General features: G+C 34.8%; 3 protein-coding genes across 9 annotated transcripts; all 3 read left to right on the top strand.

Annotated features, from left to right (window-relative positions):
- Positions 1-1,592: 1,592 nt before the first annotated feature.
- LOC140806219 (uncharacterized) lies at positions 1,593-5,540 on the top strand. The gene is made up of 6 exons (XM_073162747.1): positions 1,593-2,249; positions 3,551-3,587; positions 3,668-3,904; positions 4,015-4,062; positions 4,533-4,972; positions 5,270-5,540. Exons 1-6 carry the CDS (start codon positions 1,948-1,950, stop codon positions 5,340-5,342), a joined length of 1,137 nt encoding a protein of 378 aa, XP_073018848.1. The 5' UTR covers positions 1,593-1,947; the 3' UTR covers positions 5,343-5,540.
- Positions 5,541-6,755: 1,215 nt separating this feature from the next.
- On the top strand, positions 6,756-11,741 carry LOC140806218 (WPP domain-interacting tail-anchored protein 1-like). Of its 4 annotated transcripts, none has more exons than XM_073162743.1 (6): positions 6,756-6,922; positions 7,757-7,812; positions 8,151-8,752; positions 9,042-10,147; positions 10,617-10,814; positions 11,330-11,741. In XM_073162743.1, exons 3-6 carry the CDS (start codon positions 8,188-8,190, stop codon positions 11,519-11,521), a joined length of 2,061 nt encoding a protein of 686 aa, XP_073018844.1. In that variant the 5' UTR covers positions 6,756-6,922; positions 7,757-7,812; positions 8,151-8,187; the 3' UTR covers positions 11,522-11,741. The 4 variants fall into 4 exon arrangements, with proteins under 4 accessions (XP_073018844.1, XP_073018847.1, XP_073018845.1 ...); XM_073162744.1 differs by having other exon boundaries at positions 6,872-6,922; positions 7,743-7,812; XM_073162745.1 differs by having other exon boundaries at positions 6,886-6,922; positions 7,763-7,812.
- Positions 11,742-12,371: 630 nt separating this feature from the next.
- LOC140806217 (uncharacterized) lies at positions 12,372-15,312 on the top strand. Of its 4 annotated transcripts, XR_012112458.1 has the most exons (3): positions 12,372-13,700; positions 14,349-14,463; positions 15,297-15,312. XR_012112458.1 is itself a non-coding variant. In XM_073162741.1 (2 exons), the coding sequence occupies exons 1-2, from the start codon at positions 12,436-12,438 to the stop codon at positions 13,880-13,882; spliced, it is 1,269 nt and encodes a 422-aa protein (XP_073018842.1). In that variant the 5' UTR covers positions 12,372-12,435; the 3' UTR covers positions 13,883-14,272. The 4 variants fall into 4 exon arrangements, 3 of the variants coding, with proteins under 3 accessions (XP_073018842.1, XP_073018841.1, XP_073018843.1); XM_073162741.1 differs by lacking the exons at positions 14,349-14,463; positions 15,297-15,312 and adding an exon at positions 13,879-14,272; XM_073162740.1 differs by lacking the exon at positions 15,297-15,312 and having other exon boundaries at positions 12,373-13,705; positions 14,349-14,466.
- The last annotated feature ends 3,415 nt before the right edge of the window (positions 15,313-18,727 follow it).

The raw sequence follows: 18,727 nt of genomic DNA, 5'->3' as shown, positions 1-18,727 counted from the left end.
TTATTCGTTATTGACATTTGCTGGAATCGGACTTTAAATTTCCCGTGATTATCACTTACAAATTTGGCTATAGTGAATTTAACTCCATAAAAAAACATAAATGACTGTTTTACTATATGTCATGTTATGTGTAATTTCGTAAATATATAACTAGATCAAAACTTAATAAACAAAATATGTGCAATACGTAATATTCATGTATTATATTACACACAGATTGTGTGTGTTCGGTCGCTACTTATTTCAATAATCAATAAATGAACTAAGCTAGTTATAACAAACAAAAATTCGGATAATATAACTTAGTGAGGTGACATTAGGTAATGGATGGACGAAGTTTGAGATTCATATAGGACACGGGAGGAACATAGAATAACATATCTAGAAGATGATTGGCTGAGTTACAGAACACATAAGCTGTTTTATATGGTATTTAAATTTATTTGGTAAAATCTTTACAAAATAATATATACAAAATCAAAATAAATTGTTCGATGTCATACAAATTATTTTAAAAATCGGATCATCCTTTAATCCTTACATACGGTACAATGTATTTTACATCTTGAGTAGATTTTTCATAAGACGGTCTCACGGATTTTTATTCGTGAGACAGATCACTCATGTCCATATTTACGATAAAAATTAATATATTTGACATAAAAATTAATATTTCTTCGTGGATGACCCATATACAATATCTGTTTCACAAAATTAGCTAATTATATCGTCTCACATGAGTTTTTATGTTACATCTTATAAGTCATTTTTCGATAAATGGGTTGGCAGTTCATATTATTAAGTTTTATTTTAATATTTCAAAATCCTTAAAATATATTCGATTAATGCCTAGGTTATATATATATATATATATATATATATATATATATATATATATATATATATATATATATATATGTATATATAAAAGAAATCAAATTTGATAATCCAGGAGATAAACTCGGCCCAATCTCTATAGCCCCGAAGAATTCATGTTAAATGTCAAAATAGTTCCGACTTCCGAGAGGTCATCTTAATGTTAGGATTTATCAGGAGGTCATCTTATTTATCCGGATCCATCAGGTCATATAGAGACCCACCTTGGGCTCGATTTACATATTCGTCGGAAAATCATTCGAGAACTCACCCCAGCTGACCGACCTCCCAGCACATATTATCGCAATGATTAAGAAAGTCTTAGCCGACCTCTCGAGCCGAGCTACCATAGGAAGCTTGGGCTCGCTCAGTACATGCCAGACGAGCTCTTGCCTCAATGACATCTCACTTAGATACATCAATATGTAATCCGTATAAATAAAGTTTGTAAATATTTAAACTAGCATTATCTAAGATTCTGAGTCAAACATATAAAACTCTACAAATATCAAAGTTTTAGTAGTTAGAGAACTCTACTTACACAAAGACATTTTTCTTATAAATAACGGGTTCTTGCTTCCGCTCTTCTAGTGTTTTTGTTCGTGCTTATGAATTTGAAGGTCCGAAACCAACTTCTCAAACGAGAATCAACCTTCCTACAGCCCTAGCGATTTTCATCACCATCAAAATTATATATATTTTTTATTTTTATGTACAACGAATTGCTTTTAATTTTTTGAAATTTCAAACGAAAAGGAATTAAATACACATCTCCACCACCATGTTACCCCACACGTGCTACCATCTCCGGGGATCCCTCGGTTCTTCCCCCTATCTTCTTTTTTGTTTTTTCAGAAACAAATTTGAAGAATATATTTAATTGATATTAATATTTTTGCTCGAAAAATTTCCCATTTCATAACGGACAAATCTGAATTGTTGGAAATGAATCTTAAATCCGTTCACCTGTGACCTGTGCGCATCCCTAGTTTTATAATTTGAGGGAGAGATTATATTTTCAGGTTTTGATTGTAGTTTTTTGGTTTAATTTATTGGTGTATATTTACGTAAATGGGGGCGGTAACGTCGTCGATGGCGGCGAAGTTTGCTTTTTTTCCGCCGAATCCACCGTCGTATGCGGTGAAGGTGGAGGAGGCGACGGGGAAGCTGCGGATGACGGAGGTGGCGGAGAAGGAAAACGTCGACGTCGTGAAAGTTAAGACGAAGAGGGGGACGGAGATTGTGGCGGTTTATGTGAAGAACCCGACGGCGAAGCTCACGTTGTTGTACTCTCACGGAAACGCCGCTGATCTAGGGCAGATGTATGACCTTTTTAGTGAGCTCAGCATTCACCTCCGAGTCAATTTGATGGGGTATCTTCAAAATTCGTATGCGTATATTTTTTTCCTGCATTTTTATATATGAGATTGGGGAAGTTTTCTGGTAGAATAAATATTCGTTTTTATTAATGCATGGTTTCATATGGTGGAATATGAAGGCTTCGGAAGGCGGGTGAAATTGTTGATTGTGAATGATGCGATGGGCTAAGTTGAATGCTTCTTCATGTTTCAGTTTTTTGCTTGCATATTTTAAGAATATAGTTACTTCGTATTAAGAGAGTAAGTGAGAGGGGGTTGAAACGAGCCCTGTGGCGGACGATTCCATGTATTTGGAGGAGCAAAAGATTGATTTTTTCAAAAAAAAAAAAACAATTAGGCTTGAAATCTCTAAATTTTGAGTTGAGAGGCGTCCCTTTTAGTCCACCGGCCTAGAACCAATAGACGAAATTAATCAAGAAAGAGCTATGGTTAACTCTAGTTGTCTTAGTAGAAGCCAATTTTTGCCTCCTTTTATTGAAGGTTTTCAGTTTTCTGTTTACTTCAACCAGACATTTATCACATATAAGATGAGTATTCAACTCTATTCTTTCTTAGAGTTCTCAATCTGGTCATAAAATTTTGCAAACCCGACTTAGACCACAAAATAATATCCAACCAGCAAATACACATGCAAAAGATTGAATTCACAGTGTTTTCTTCCGTTAAAATGTATCTTCCATTTCTGTATTTTTATTTAAGATGGACATATTATTTATTATTGAATGGTTCATGTGGTGTGATATCAATACTTTGGAAGGCAGATGAATTTTTGATTGTGAGTGACGCGACGAGCCAAACTTGAATGTTCCTTCACGTTAGAGTTTTTTACTTGAGGAATGCGTTACAAATATTTTTACACCAAAGTAATTGAGGGAGGGGGTTGAAACGAGCCTGCTAGAGATGATGCAATGTTTTTTAAGGAGCAAAACATGGATTTGTAAAAGCAATTTATGCAGAAAAATGTGAAATATTTTGAGCTAAGAGGCATCCCCTTATAGCCCGCTGTGTCTCAACCAATAAAAGGAAGAGCTAGCATCTGCTCTACTTGTCTTAGTAGAAGCCTTTTTTGCCTTCTTTCATCGGAAGGTTTTCAGTTTTTAGTTTTCCTCAAAGTGTGATGTATCATGTAAGAGTTGCGTTTTCAGCTCTATTCTTTTTTTAGAGTTCTCAATCTTGTCCCTTAAAATTTTGCAAACCTCATTAAGACCACAAACTATTATATGACTAACAAAACTATGGGTTCAAAAGTTTGAATGCTCAATTCCAACTTCTGAATGTTAATTTCTTTGGGACAGGTATGACTATTCAGGGTATGGACAGTCCACCGGGAAGGTATGGGTGAGGGAATGAATTTATTTGTTCTTTTCCATTTTTATGAAAATTAATGACTTTTTTCCTGTTCTATTTCAAAGCCAAGTGAGCAAAACACTTATGCAGACATAGAAGCAGCTTATGAATGCCTTCAAGAAACTTATGGGGCGAAAGAAGAGGATATAATATTGTATGGACAGTCTGTTGGCAGTGGACCAACTTTAGATTTGGCATCTCGTTTGTCTAGATTAAGAGCTGTCGTACTTCACAGCGCCATCCTCTCTGGACTACGAGTTATGTATCCCGTGAAGCGAACATATTGGTTTGACATTTATAAGGTTGATAAGATTTCAAGCAAATAATAAATTTTGTTTATTTCTTTTTTTTTTGGGGTTTACTATCTGGATGAATCCTTGGCTTGATAATTCCGTTCTATCCTGCGATGCAGAATATCGACAAAATCCCATTAGTCCAGTGTCCAGTATTGCTTATTCATGTAAGTTTTTTATCTACTGGAGGAGGGTAGTAAAAGAGCTTGTACTGGTTGTAAATGCTTATGCCGTCATGCTGGCTGAGGGATTTATTGTGCACATTCAGTTGTTAAAACCAGTTAATAGTACCCACATTCTGCAGCTAGCAAATTTTCTTTTGGAAAATGCCATCTGCAATCAGTATTTGTGCAACTGTGAACCCTTGGATGGCTTGATGATTCAACATGTGTTGTATGCCATTGGATATTGCATTTGTATTTCAGACCATAAACGTTTTTGGCTATCATTTGCTGCAATTTTTCCATGTTTTATTTTTAAATTTAGTTAATTTACCATGTTTGGGAAGCTGAATGGACAAACTCAATATCCGGACTCAAAGTTCATGATAACTAGAGCTTTTGATGAAGCGTGAGTATCATTTTATGAACTTGTATTGTTTATTAAGAGCCCATGTTTGTTTTTAAACGTTTGACAGGGTACGGCAGATGATGTAGTAGATTGCTCCCATGGTAAACAGCTATGGGAGCTTTGTAAAGACAAGTACGAGCCATTGTGGGTTAAAGGTGGCAATCATTGTGACCTTGAGCTCTACCCAGAATATATCAAGCATTTGAAGAAGTTCATCTCAGCTATTGAGAAATCTGGACTTACGAGAAACGGATCCTTATCATCTATGGATCAGATGGACATTGGTCGAAACAGCACAGATTGCAGACCAAGGCCAAGCTTAGATCAGAGAGAGAAGTCGAAATCAAGCATAGACCACAGAGATAATCCTCGAGTGAGCATAGATCGAAGAGAAAAATCTAGAGCCAGCACTGATAGGAGAGAAAGATCTCGAAAAAGTGTGGATTATTCTGAGAAACCGAATAATAACACAGAACAGCCAGAGAGAGCACGCAACAGCATAGACCGGTTAGTCTCAATGTGTATTAGTCTAAGTTTCTTCAGTTATATGCTTGTACAAACAAAGATGGACACAAAAACTCCATTCAGGGGCGGGCGAGAGAAGCCTATACCGATGATTTCTTTTAGTAAGGGGGCAAAACTTTAAATGCACTCATAAAAAATCAAATATTTTGAAACGAGACTGGAGTGCTCGTTCACCCCCACTGTGTTGTATCCTCCCCTGTGTGCAAATGCATGCATTTTACATCTCGTTTTGTTATTACCAACTTTTTTTCATTGACCATTGGAATTGAATTGTGGCAGCTTTGGAGACATGATGAAATCGGCTGTTTTGTGTAATATCGACTGTTTCAAGCCTGTGGGAACTAAGGTTTGAGGGAAGGGATTGTAAGTTCAACTCCGGTCACTTGTTAAATCTACTGTTAGTTTGTAGATTTTTGTTTATTTTTATGTGATGTTCATTCCATAGAGGTGCAATTGAATTTGTTTCAGGTGTTAAAGACGATGGATATTTCTTTGTCCAATTGATTTTATATTTTAAATCGTTGTTTAGAAAAGTAGAATTGAATTTATTTATCTGGTTTGATTTTCTTTTCATTGTTTTAAGGGACTCTCCAGTCCTTTAAAGGACTCGGACTCGAAGTCGGGTTGAAGTTTGAAAAAGCAACGATATTGCGTTCGAATTTGGCAAGATGGAATTTGAAGTTTGAACGTATTTATAGGGTTATGTTGAACTTTATATGACTAGTTCCTAACTGAACTTCTCTTTTGGTGTGACCACACTCCAATATTTTCATTTCGCTGACTCGACTCAACTCAAACTCAGATGTTGATCCGGGATACGCATATGCGTCGGACAAACTGAGCGAATCAGCTCATCTTTTAGTGAATAGTGTTGATCCAAGACATGATCCGTGAGATCGTCTCACACAGATTTTTATAAAATTACGTTCAGAGATCGTTGTAGTTATTAATTAAAATTATTAAAAGACAAAACACTTAATAAATAGTGATCGATATAAAAATATTTGTGCCACTAAAAATTAGTTTTCGTGGATCTACATAAGCCCAAGTTGTATTTATCCTAAGCCCAATAAATCCAACCCGACATCGTAGACACAGGCCAATGATACGTCATCCGTCGGCTTAAGCGTGAGGTCGAGAATACATAAAATTTCGATTTCCAATTTCACTTTTGTTTGTTTAATTTTTTTATTTTTTAAAACCATAGCATGTTGAATTATATTGAGAAGATAAATTATATTTAACAAATCATATATGATCATCTCAAAACTTGGATGACAGAGACATAAAGAAATTAAACCTATGATATATTGACAGAAACTCACCCAACAAACCCTACTATCCAAGCTATCCAGGAGTGATTGTTTAATTAGATTATATTTTGGTTGTTTTGACGAGATTGAAAAACTATTAAATATTTAGTTTAAATTTAATATAGACAAAAAAATTGTGTGAGATGGTCTCACATGTCGTATTTTTTGAGACAAATTTTTTATTTGGGTCAACCATGAAAAAATATTACTTTTTTTGCTAAGAGTATTGATTTATATTGTGAATATCGATAGAGTTGATCTGTCTCACAGATAAATATTCATGAGACCGTCTCACAAGAGACATAATCTTAATATATTGTTTATTTATTTATTTAACATTAATCAATATTGATGATTTATCTAACCTCAATAAAATTATAATATTACTTATATATATTCAAATTTTATCAACCTAACTAGCCGGCCCACTATGTTAAAAATGGCAGGTGGGGCAGCAGTCCGCAGTTTGCCTCCACGTGCCACGGTAAAGTAGGTCACGTGACATCACGTGCCGATCAAGTCAGTTATTTTCTATGTAAATTATTAAATATCAATCTCCACTTGCGTAATAAAAGAAGTCGATTCATTTCTCAGTCTGGAACCTGCGACATTCCAAACGGTATGATTTTCCTTGTGTTTGGTTTTTTTTCGATCCATTTTCTTGTAATACATTGTTGGATCAAATCCGTAAATGTTCTTGATTCTGTTCTCCAACGTTCGAAGTGATTCTTCCCCCAATTTGAGGTTTGAATTTCGCTGGTTTCGTTGTACCCGTGCATAAGCAAGGGGAAATTCGATTTCTGATCATTTCTTGGTGTCTTTGATAATCAAATGGAAATTAATAACAGACATGTTTAGTATTTGATCATGCATAAGTTGATGGAAGGGTTCAGAATTATGGATCATCTTGTACGGAACCATAAATTAGTGAAGTTGTGTGAGATAGAGTGGATTTGAGTGTTGTGAGAGATGTGAATTGTACTTTTTTCATGTTGTAGACTTGGTGTGTGTGTGAGAACTTGAGATGGGATTTTGGGCTCCCTGTTATGAAGTTTTCTTGATTGGTGAAAAGTTAAGGCAATCTGGTGTCTGGTGGTGAGGGTGAGAGAACTCAGGGTCGACTGGGTGTACTCTCTGGAATTAAGGTTTCTTAGTTAGAGAAATTATGAAATTTTTTTGAATTTTTATGGAGGGATTTTCACATGTACACACCATGGTTTGATCAGGCAGCAAGTTTCATCAGACAGCTGCCAAGATTTTGCGCAAGATTTTCGGGGCTGATGTTGGTTGTGAAAATATGTAAAAAAAAAATCTGAAAGTAAAGCTAAGTGAAAGTCGATTATGATTATTTGCTAAGCTCATCTGTTCACTTCTTCCACGTACACGGTTTAAACTTTTGATTTTCGTTCATTTCGTCTGCTATCTTGCTTTTCACACAGTTTCATCTTCTAAGGTGTAGAAGCTGGTTTGGCCAGCATTCGTGTAACTCTAACCATGAGCAACACATGGTAAAATCTTATGCCGATTATTTCGCAACGCTTTTAGCCTGTATGTTCACCATTCATAATAAAACTACCCAACACAAAAGCAAAGTACTTGTAATCCTCTTCATGTAATATGAAACCCGTGTAGTTTATATTAGTTTTTGATTTTAAACCCAATATATTAAAAACATCGTGAGTGAATAGTTTGGCTGAACTTCGAGTAGTTTTCTTTAAGTGTCTCATCTACTCCACATGACTCCTCATTATGACTGATCTGTTGAATCGTATTTCTCCTTTGTTCAGAAAAGATGTATAAGCTCTATTTTACAGGGTCTAAACTTTAATAAAAGCTCTATTTTACAGGTCTAAACTTTAATAAAAACTGACTAGAAGACTTGAAATGGGTTCCGATACCATTCAAGATGAATCTGCATCTGTTGATTATGTTGGTTCTGGTGAAATGGAAGTTGAATCAAATAATGTGGATTCACTTGAAGTTGTTTCATCTCATGGAGACATCGTTGAAGAGCTAGATAGCGCAGCAAAATCTTTAACAAGGGTTGAGTTAGATTTAGCATGTTGCTCTGAAAAGTTGGTTAATTTGGATATACTTGTGATGCATGTGGCTTCAAGGGAAAATGATTTTGAGGCTTTTGCTTTGGAGGGGGAGCGTACACTGGAAGGCTCAGATGAGAAAGCATTTCAATTTGACCTTTTATATGGATTCTTGGACGCTGAAATCAGAGAACTGGATACTTTTCTATTGGATCTTCAAACGGATGTTGTTACTTCCGGAAAGGTTATATCATCATTCAAGCAGCTCGGTGAAGGTTTTAGGGAAATGGAAGAAAAGTTGCGAGACTGTGAGGAATCCCTGAAGCTGTCATTTGAACAGGTATCAGACATGAAAGTGCAATCTGCCAATTTCCAGAGGATCTTGTCAACTTCTTCTGAAAATGAAAAATGTACGTTCATCACTTTCTCAAATTTTTTTCCTAATTTCCCCCTCTTTTTATAACTTTTGAACATAGGATTCAATATTGCGGCTCGATAATTAGTTTTCGATGTGCATATTTTAGCAATATTTTGCTGGGATTTCAGCCTTGATTATAAATAGAGGAATCTTTTTGGTTTTTTATTCAGGCTACTGTCGCATCCCTAGTACAGCAGTCCTGAAGCGTCTTTTGTAATTGCGTTTTCTTGGGACTTGATTTGCTTTTTTATTAGTCTAACAATCTGTGGTACCATTGGCAGCGAAATATGACGAGGAGTTTGCAGGTCTGGAAAATGGCGACCTCTCTAATTTGAGTACAAAGATTAGAATGCAGACTTCAGAGCAGCAGAGGAATATTTTGAGAATGCTGGAGAAGTCTTTGGCTCGGGAAATGGATTTTGAGAAGAAGCTAACCGAGTCTAGACAAATTGAGGAAGATTTAAAATTTAGGCTACAACAAGAAGTAATCGGTATTGAAGAAGAAGCTGAAATTATTTGGGAAAGATTGTATGTGGCAGAAAATAGTTCAGAAATTCTGTCGGGTATTATGAATGAGCTAGTTGGAAGAATTCAGATGGCAGAATTTAATTTAAATGGATATATTCAGAGAGAAGGAGAATTGGCATTTCAGTGTAAAGGTTTAAATGAGCAATTGCAAGAAAAAGGCCTTGCTTTACTGCACTCAGAGCATTGCAGGGCTGAACTTTTGGAAAAGGTTAATTTAGTAGAGCAGAAACTGAGCCAATATGAGGCTCAACTGCACTCTGTCGAGGATACTTCAGAGCTAAATGAAGAATCTTCCTCAAAGATTTATGACACGGAAAATATAAGTGATGAAACACTGGAAAAAGTCACTGAAGCTGAGAAGTGGGTTGAGAGTTCTGAATCTGAGTGTAAATTGCTTAGAGCGTCTAATATGGAGCTTAATAATGACCTGGATCGCTTGAGAAGTGACATTGCTGATGCAACTGAGAGGGTGGAGCAACTAGAGCGGCAGTTAAAAGATTCCGAAATTAAACGACTACATGCAGAGGCATCTGCTGAAGCTAGTGAAGAGAAACTAAATATGCTAAATAGCATGATCAAGGATATGGAAGATTTGATCAAAGATCTTAAATCAAAGGTTTCAAAGGCCGAAAGTCAGACAGAGAGTGTTGAAGATAAGTGCATCACCTTGTCAGAGTCCAATGCCGAACTCGTTGGAGGAGTTAATTTTCTAAGAGGTAGAGTGGAACACTTGGAAACATCTTTGCATCAGGCTGATGATGCAAAGAAGGAGACTGTAAAAGATGTTAGGATATATACTAAAGCCATTGCTGATTTAGTTGTGCAGTTGGCTCTTGAAAGGGAACGTCTTCACAAGCAGGTCAGCATTCTGATTTTTCTATCATGGTGGTTCTTGACTGAGTTACTAGTGAGAAAATTCTGGTTTGTATTAAAGGAGATGTTACCCTGTGGTCCAGATGTTTCGCCATGAAAGTCTTAAGCTGTCAGTCTGCGGTGAAATTTTCAGTTAATTTTATAAGGTTTGCCTACATAGACAGCAGTGGATGTGGATCTCCATATCATGCCTACTTGATATAGTTCCAATTGAATGTCAGGCATCTATATCTTAGTTTCAGTCTGCAACTCTAAAAGTATTGAGGCAAAAACATAAAAGCTATGTTGGATACGCCTCCATGCAGTGAAAATATATTTCTGTACTTCTAGTCATTCTTATTGTGCACAAGCGCAATGAGATTAGTGGTTATTTTACTTTTCAACTTTGAGAAGCAATGCTCTGCTTTTAGTCTTATAAACCTCCTTGTTCATTTATCATTGTTATATTGTTTCAGATTTCAACTTTAACAAAAGGGAAAAAGGTAATGGTTAAGCATTTGAAGCAGATGAATGAGGACAATTCATTCAATATGGTTGAAAACCCTGCTGCCAACACAAAATTATTGAAGGTCTCCAATTTTAGTATTAAACGTGGGACCTCGGCAAATGAAAGTGGAGAGAACATAACGGGGTCTTCAGCTACCGATTATCAGGTTAGTGCTTCTATTACTTATTCGGTCAGTTGTAATTATTCTGTTTATTACTTAATACCACGTATTTTATCATCTATGAGTTTGGGGTTATCAGCCTTGATGGACTTCCATTTTTCTGGTATGGACAGATGCAAGTCGAAATGTGCGTGAATAGCTTCTCCAGTGGTTATTTTACTCACTTCGCAGTTTAGAGCCTGTCATTTTATTCATTTGGTCTTTCTTGTCATACCCTTTTCCACTTCGATATATAGCAACATTGGGGTGAAGTTAGGGGTCCATTAGTACTTTCTTTTTAAGCTGCTCAAATGCATGACTCAAATTTATCATATGCGGCATAATCTTTTATTCCTTAGTTCCACATTTGCATTTTAAAGAACAGTTGGTTAATTCTTGTGTCGCACCAAAGTTTAAGTAGGATGGTTCTTTTCTTTTTGCTGAACTCGTTCCCTCTGCAACCAAGATAACAGAAAATCCAATCTTTCTGAGCCAAAATATTTATTATTTGCTTTTTTTAGATTGGAAATGATCCTGGAGATTCATCATCAAGTGAAATCCTCAAGATGAAGCAATGCATTTCCGCCTCCAAGCTCGAGCCCGTGAGGAACATAGAAGCGAGTCAGCTGCTAAATTTCAAGTACGTGTCCGTTGCTGTTCTTGTAATGGTGATGTCGTTGTTGGGGGCTTCTCTCTTCCAGCGCTGTGAATAGCAAAATTCGAAGAACTCAGACTAATTCACCTGAACGCGATATGTTCAAGAGGGAAATGTTTGTGATGTATCATTTTAGGTAATGTTTTGGCCATTTTTGTACATCCGAAACATCCCAAGAACCAGCTCTGCTTGGTTAGGGAATTGTAATAAATCTTTTGTGTGATCTGTCAATGATGAAATTTGAAACATCGAGTGCAATTCAATGCTATATTTTATCATTCTGACCTTGAATATCATTGTTTCTTTTGTCATTGCCGTAGGGGAGCTTCAGTCCAAATATTTAAATCTTACTGCTTATGTAATTGAGAAGTTGACCCTAATCCTTCTCTTAGTAATTATTATTAATTTTTTAATTGATTTAATATTTAAAAGACGCAGGCAGCATGATGAGCCATTGCGTACCGCATGCAGGGGTATATCCAAGGGTTGTAATTTTTTCTGGTCTAATTTTTTTTTTTATTTAATTTTTTTTCCTCATGTGGAATCTCAACCATTGATATAAGGTATGAGCACTACCCCACACCTAGGATCGAACGAACCGCGAAATATCATACATAATAGTTACTCTATACACGTGTTACGTGTTAATAATTTTTTTATCATTATCGATGGATTAATGTGAAATTTGACAAATTATAGAGAGGCTAAATTAATATTTGAATGGTTGAAATAAAAAAAATGTGTTGAAATTTTTTTAAAAAAAAACAAAAAGTTGTGTCATTTTAGATATGAGACTAAAATTAGAAGAAAAAAAGTTGTGTCATTTTAGATAGTTAATATAATATAGTATAGAAGTATTGATATACCAAATATGATCTATCTAAAATGTTAGTATTTTTACTGTTTATATTTTTATCATAAAACAAAGAGAGCATTTTTCGACACAATAACGACGCGGCTCAAATTTCTGCAATGGCGGAGGTGTCTCATCTACACCGCCTCAACCACCATCCGCTGGCGCTTTCCCGGCGCTCCGTGTCATCCACAGCCACGACTGGGTCTCTGCAAGAAGAATCCGGAGAGGAAGAAGAGGAAGAAGAATTCTATCGCCATCCCGAACCTTTGTTTTTGAATTTTGATTCATTCTCCTCTTCAGGTAATCCATCAGACCCCACATTTTTGGATGATTACACGAGCTCCTTCAATTTCGATTTCGAGGTGAACGCAGCTGATAACCTGGATTCTGAATACGAGGACCCTAATCACTTGTTCTTCGGGGGCGAAGAAGATGAGGAGCAGATGAATTTCGTCACAGATCTATTCGAATCGCGTGAAACCCACTTGGCGGAGGACCCGATCTGGGAGTTTGATTCAGAACCGGTAGACGAGTCTGGACTTGAGTTCGGGTTTGGTCCGGGCCTTGGGACAAACGAGAGCCTTCGAGTTGTGGACATGGATTCAGAGTCGAATTCTGAAGAATTTGAGGTAAATTCTGGTTTTGTCAACAACGATGATGATAATTATGATGATGTCTTTGAGGTTAATAATGATAATTATCATAGCGCAAATGAGAGGGATGAGTTTGAATGGGAGGAGGTGAGTGAAAGACTCCATTTTGATGAGGTAGAGAATTTGAATTCTGTTATTGATAGGATTGAGGAAATATCCGTTTCTTCGGATATTTCTCCCTCGGACGGTGGAAATTCGAGGTTAGGTGATGATATGCGAGAAGAGGATGAAGGAAATATAGAATGGGAAGTGCTGTTGGCAATGAATAATTTGGAGAGGAATTTTGAGTTGGAAAATTCTGCAGAAGGTGTTGAGGAGAGTGGGATTCCCCATGGCAATCTGCGGGACCGTGAAGATTATATTTTGGCATTGGAATATGATGCCCTTTTCGGGCAGTTGGTAGAGAATGAGAATGCTTCAAAGGGTAGTCCCCCGGCTGCTAAATCTGTGGTGGAGAACCTGCCTTCGGTGGTGTTTACAAAGGAGTTGGAGGAAAATAGTCGTGTGGTTTCTTGTGCAGTTTGTATGGACGAGTTTGCTGTTGGGGAGAAGTTGAGGAGGATGCCTTGCTTCCATTTATACCACGGTGAATGCATTTTTCCGTGGCTCCACGGTAGGAATACATGTCCTGTTTGTCGATACGAATTACCTACGGATGATGCAGATTATGAGAGGAGGAGGTTAGAGAGAGGAGGTGGAATTTCTGCTTCAAGGCTAACGATCTTGAGGTAAGGTACAGTTTTGAACTTACGCCTCGAAAATGTTGATTATTATGTAAAATATTTTTTTTAAAGATGATAGATTTTGGATATTTGGGTGTGCGTAAATATGGCGTTGTATATAAAATTGGTGAAACCACGAAGTTTACTATGTTTATGGCTGCCATGTTTAATATATGAGTTTTAGGTGATTTGCCTATAATTCTTTTAACATCACAAAGCTGTATGTTGGATCATATGGAAGACAATCGTTGGATAGTTGGGTATTTCCTTCTGGATTTACCTGCCTTTTGATGGTTTGCCGATCTAGGATATTTATCGAGGACGAATTAGTTGGTGTAAAGATAAGATGCAGATTGCAGTCAAATGCCAACCCCTATTAATAATGGGATAAGATAATATACGAGTAGTTTTTGCTGGATGAGCTATGTTTGATGTACATATTAGGTTTGTGTTAGACAAAAATTAGCCTCGGTTTGTTGAAACCATCGAATTTGCAAACTTTTTCACTGCTTGTTTCCGGCTCATGTTCTACAGTTCAAGTGTTATGTAAAGTTTCTAATTATTCAGTTACATGATTACATCATTGTCGATGCTCGTCAACTTTACTATTTTACGGGTAGTCTTACCTGCCGTTCCTTCTCTATCTGTATACAGAACTTTCAACACACACGCCGCAGGCGTGCACACTTAGCTTGACTACTTAAAATCTGTACCGCCTATGGATCGCCCTTGTTTGCTGATTCTCCAAGATTCTTGAGTTTCAAAAAAAGTATGCTTCTATCTTGTCTTCGGAGTTTTCACTCGAATTTTTACATTCATTTTCGAACAAGAATCATTACATCTTGATCCATCCCATTATATTAAATAAATCTTGTGCCTCAGTTGCTGAATTATCATAGCTTGAATTGTGGGTAATCGCTCGGTATCGTTTTTTGCATAGTCAAATACTTTTTAATCACTGCCTTTTAACTAATTATCCTCATGAGAGCATTCAATATGTCGGTATGTACATAAATCTAATGTCACGTATTCGATAACTATCTTTATTGTACTGATACTGGTCTTTTCAGTTTATATTTTTACTCACACACTCTTTGAGAAACTTTTCAGGGATTGATCACTCATAACAAAATTGTTTTAAGTCAAACAAGCTTAGCTTTGGAGTTTTGAAATTACGAACTCCCGAAAAAATATGCATCTTATTGATACGAGTGGTATATATCAAATCTTTTATCTCTCATGCTAGTGTGAAATCAATTTATTCACGCTCCTCGTTGCTCATTCATTGGTGGGATTTTAGTTTTTCAAGTATTAATCACCCATATCACGGACCACATATCGCCTTCGACTCCGGATGCCACAATAATACTATACTCGAGTCGAGCTCAGCTCGTGAAAAAAATAATACAACTTGAGCTCGAGCTCAAACTTAAATTCAACTCCTATTTCCAAGCCTTTCTAGTATTAACATTTTATTTAGAAAACCTTTTTAAAAATTGAGATTTGAAATATGTAATTAATTATAAACCTTCGGGTAAATGTTAACATAGATAATATTATTGAAAATAAAAAATAAATTCCTTGATTTCAAGCTCTCTGTAGGTACTCCCGACATGCATCAAATTTGAGTTCTCTGGAGAGTATTCAAACACAGGTACAACTGAACTTTATAATTATTTAAAGAATCTATTTTTTACGTTTTACTTGGGACTCATCGAATACAGGTACGACTCTTAATATATTAGCAAATCAGTTTACCTTTGGAGAAAATCGACCGTCTTAATTTGTTTGCTAGTGTTCTATAGATCGATCAATCTTTATGTTCTCTAAACAATTCTTGTATGTAAATTGACCACTATATATATATATATATATATATATATATATTTTACCATAATAAATTAAATAGAATGGTGACACTGAGAAAAGATCAATGTGTTATCTCACAATATTTAATTTTCATAAACTTTTTAGCAAAAAATTAGGTATAACGTAATCTCTCTCTCTTTTTTTTTTTTTTTAATATCTTATGCGCGATATATGCTCACACTCAACACCCCATTCAATCGATATTTCCGAAAACAGGAAAAACACGAACACAAAACACTGGGAATTATAGTGGTTCGGCTCACTTTGCCTACATCCACTTTAGAACTCAGAGCAAGATTTATTGAAATCTTTTTTTTTTTTTTTTTGAAAAGGATTTATTGAAATCTTAGCTAGCTTGATATGTAGGTGGAATTAATTAATTCTTATCATATCAATGAAATATTTTGCAGGTGAATCTATGTACTATGATGAGTTTTGCTTGTGGATCGAGGAATTATTATATTGCAAATAGACAAGAGTTGGCTCCACAAAAGGCTTGCATATAATATATATATATATATATATATATATATATATATATATATATATATATATATATATATATATATATATCCCTTCAAATATTGCAATTTTTCCATCATACAAACATGAAACATTCTTTTATGCACTCCATTATGGGGGTGATTTAGAGATGTATAGAATTTTATCTTGTATTTTTTTTATTATTTAAAAAATAAATACGTATTAAGAAACTATTTGTACAAAAAAAATTATAAAGGCATTGTATTTATCTTAATATACTTTTTAAATCTAATTTTTGAGTTAATTAAAAGTAATACAATAATCAAACAAAAACAATTTATTATATCTAACTCTCATGAATTATCTATCATATTCCACATTTTTTTTGTTATTTAATATCCTAATGGGGTAGATATATGAATAATGATAAATTATATAGTTTTCAATAATCACATTGACGTTCATTCTCGAGAACTTTGAAAAGAATGTTTAAAATATTGAATCTAAATACTTAGATTCTATCAATTAGGAACAAATAATTTGTTACGACAAATAAAACTAATCTAGTTAATCAGAGAAAAGCTAAATTTCAAATATAAAAACTCATGTAAGATAGTCTCACTGGTAGAGGTGGTCGGTATGGTATACTGTACTGAAATTTCGGATACTGTATACCGTAACAAAAACATCAATATGAGAAAAATGATATCATTAACGTACCGATCGATATGCTGAATTTTCGGTACATTATCGGTAAAATATTGTCATACCGAAAGTATGTATAAAAAAATTCATTATCTTATAATTTCAAGGCCAGTGATCACCAATACTAAATAAATCCTTCAAGACATTCAAAGAGATCATGAAAAGATATATACAAAACAAATCCATCGAGATAATAAACACCAACTGCAATATGTGTCTGGATATCCAAGATATCAATGAACACCAATAAACTTCAATTGCAACATGTGTGATTTCTTCATTCGCTACCTTAGTAACAATGTATGAGATCCTGTGATTCTGAAGCCTGTCATCTTTTTAACAAGTCGAGGCTCAACATCCAGTCTTCTAGCTAGCTCTAAGGTTAGGCGACCGAGATAAAACTTTCAATAGTTTTTCTCAACTATGAGTCGAGTTACTTCACTGGACTTTGATTTAGACTATTCCAACATGATAATCCAAATAGAAGTTAAATTCTTTATTTTGATATTGTATCGATATATATCGTTTTATACCAAAAAATATCTTATATTTTTTTAAAAATTTAAATAAATATATTATTTAAAATATTATATATTTTTAATTTATATATATTATTTCGGAATTTCAATATAAACCGAAAATTTCAAATTTCATATCATTACCGTACTGAAAAATTCGGTATACCAAAAATTCGATAAATTCAGTATTTTTTTATTGTGGTAACTTCGGTATACCGAAAATTCGCTATTTTTCTCCACCCCTGCTCACGGGTCAATTTTGTAAGATGAATATTGTATTTAGGTCACTGATGAAAAAATGTTAATTTTTATTGTAAATACGAGCAAGTTTGACTCGTCTCACGAATAAATATCCGTGAAACTGTCTCAGAAAAGACTGACTCAATTTCAAATAAGAAAAATGATGTATACTTTATCCAAAATTTATTTTACATAAATTATACCATACGAATTCGTAGTAATTGAATATATAAATAAAAAAGTTGACATGATCACACGTATGACCTTTACGAATCCAGACAAAAACTCGATAGGGCTCACAACATGTTTTTTATGTATCGAAATCATTTGCTTTACACAACACCTGAAAGAGAAAACCACATGTAGGTTAAGTGGGATGCATATGCCAACAAATTGACCTTACCACAAATTATTTCAACTTAAATTCCGAAGTTCTAAAAAATATTTTAACATTTCGTTTAATAAAAATATATACAAAAAATTATAAATATTATTCAAAAAATTCATTTTTTTCCTTACAAAAATATAAAATTACCAAAAATAATTTTTTTTATACCCATCTGGTAGACACATAACACATGCCTATGCAGCTCTAAGTCACTTTAAATCCCACCTCCTCCGATACTTACGGGCCCTGTCTCTATTTATTAGATTTCTTCCACAATTTTGATTTTCCCAAATTCTTCATATAAATAAAGAATTAATATAATTTCCCGCAAAAATATACTATTAAATATAGATATTCGAAAAGAAAATCAATAGCCCGTCTCAAATTCGCGTCTGTGGGAAAAATGAGACTTTAATTAATTCGGGAAGAAAATCAATATCCCGTCTTAAATTTGAGAATTTGATGTTAGACGAGAGGTGACGACTTAAACAAGAGGTTATAATGGGAAAGATGATGAGATACGGGCACGATTTTGAAACACAGATAAGATTTGGCGACAGAGGTTGTGCCTTAAGTGGGTATTAATAATTTCTATCATTTAACGTCAAAAAGAACAAGGTTTCCAGCCAACCCTTTTCTTGTTCTTTTTCTTTCCTTGCCTTGTATATTTTGTATTTTTTATTTGAGAAGATAGGAATGAATCAAAAAGCAAAATCTTACGTCTCCAAATCTTTATTTTTAAAATTAAACAATCAAAGGAAACAAATTAAAGGCCACATAAAGTATTTGTAGTGGTGTTCTTTTAGGAAGGTAGTATATATAGGCAAAAA

The sequence above is a fragment of the Primulina eburnea genome, chromosome 11 (genome assembly GCF_022965805.1).
Source record: "Primulina eburnea isolate SZY01 chromosome 11, ASM2296580v1, whole genome shotgun sequence".
In the NCBI taxonomy this organism is placed as follows: domain Eukaryota; kingdom Viridiplantae; phylum Streptophyta; class Magnoliopsida; order Lamiales; family Gesneriaceae; genus Primulina; species Primulina eburnea.
Note: the sequence above shows the minus strand (reverse complement) of the source record. Positions and strands in the feature narration are given on the sequence as shown.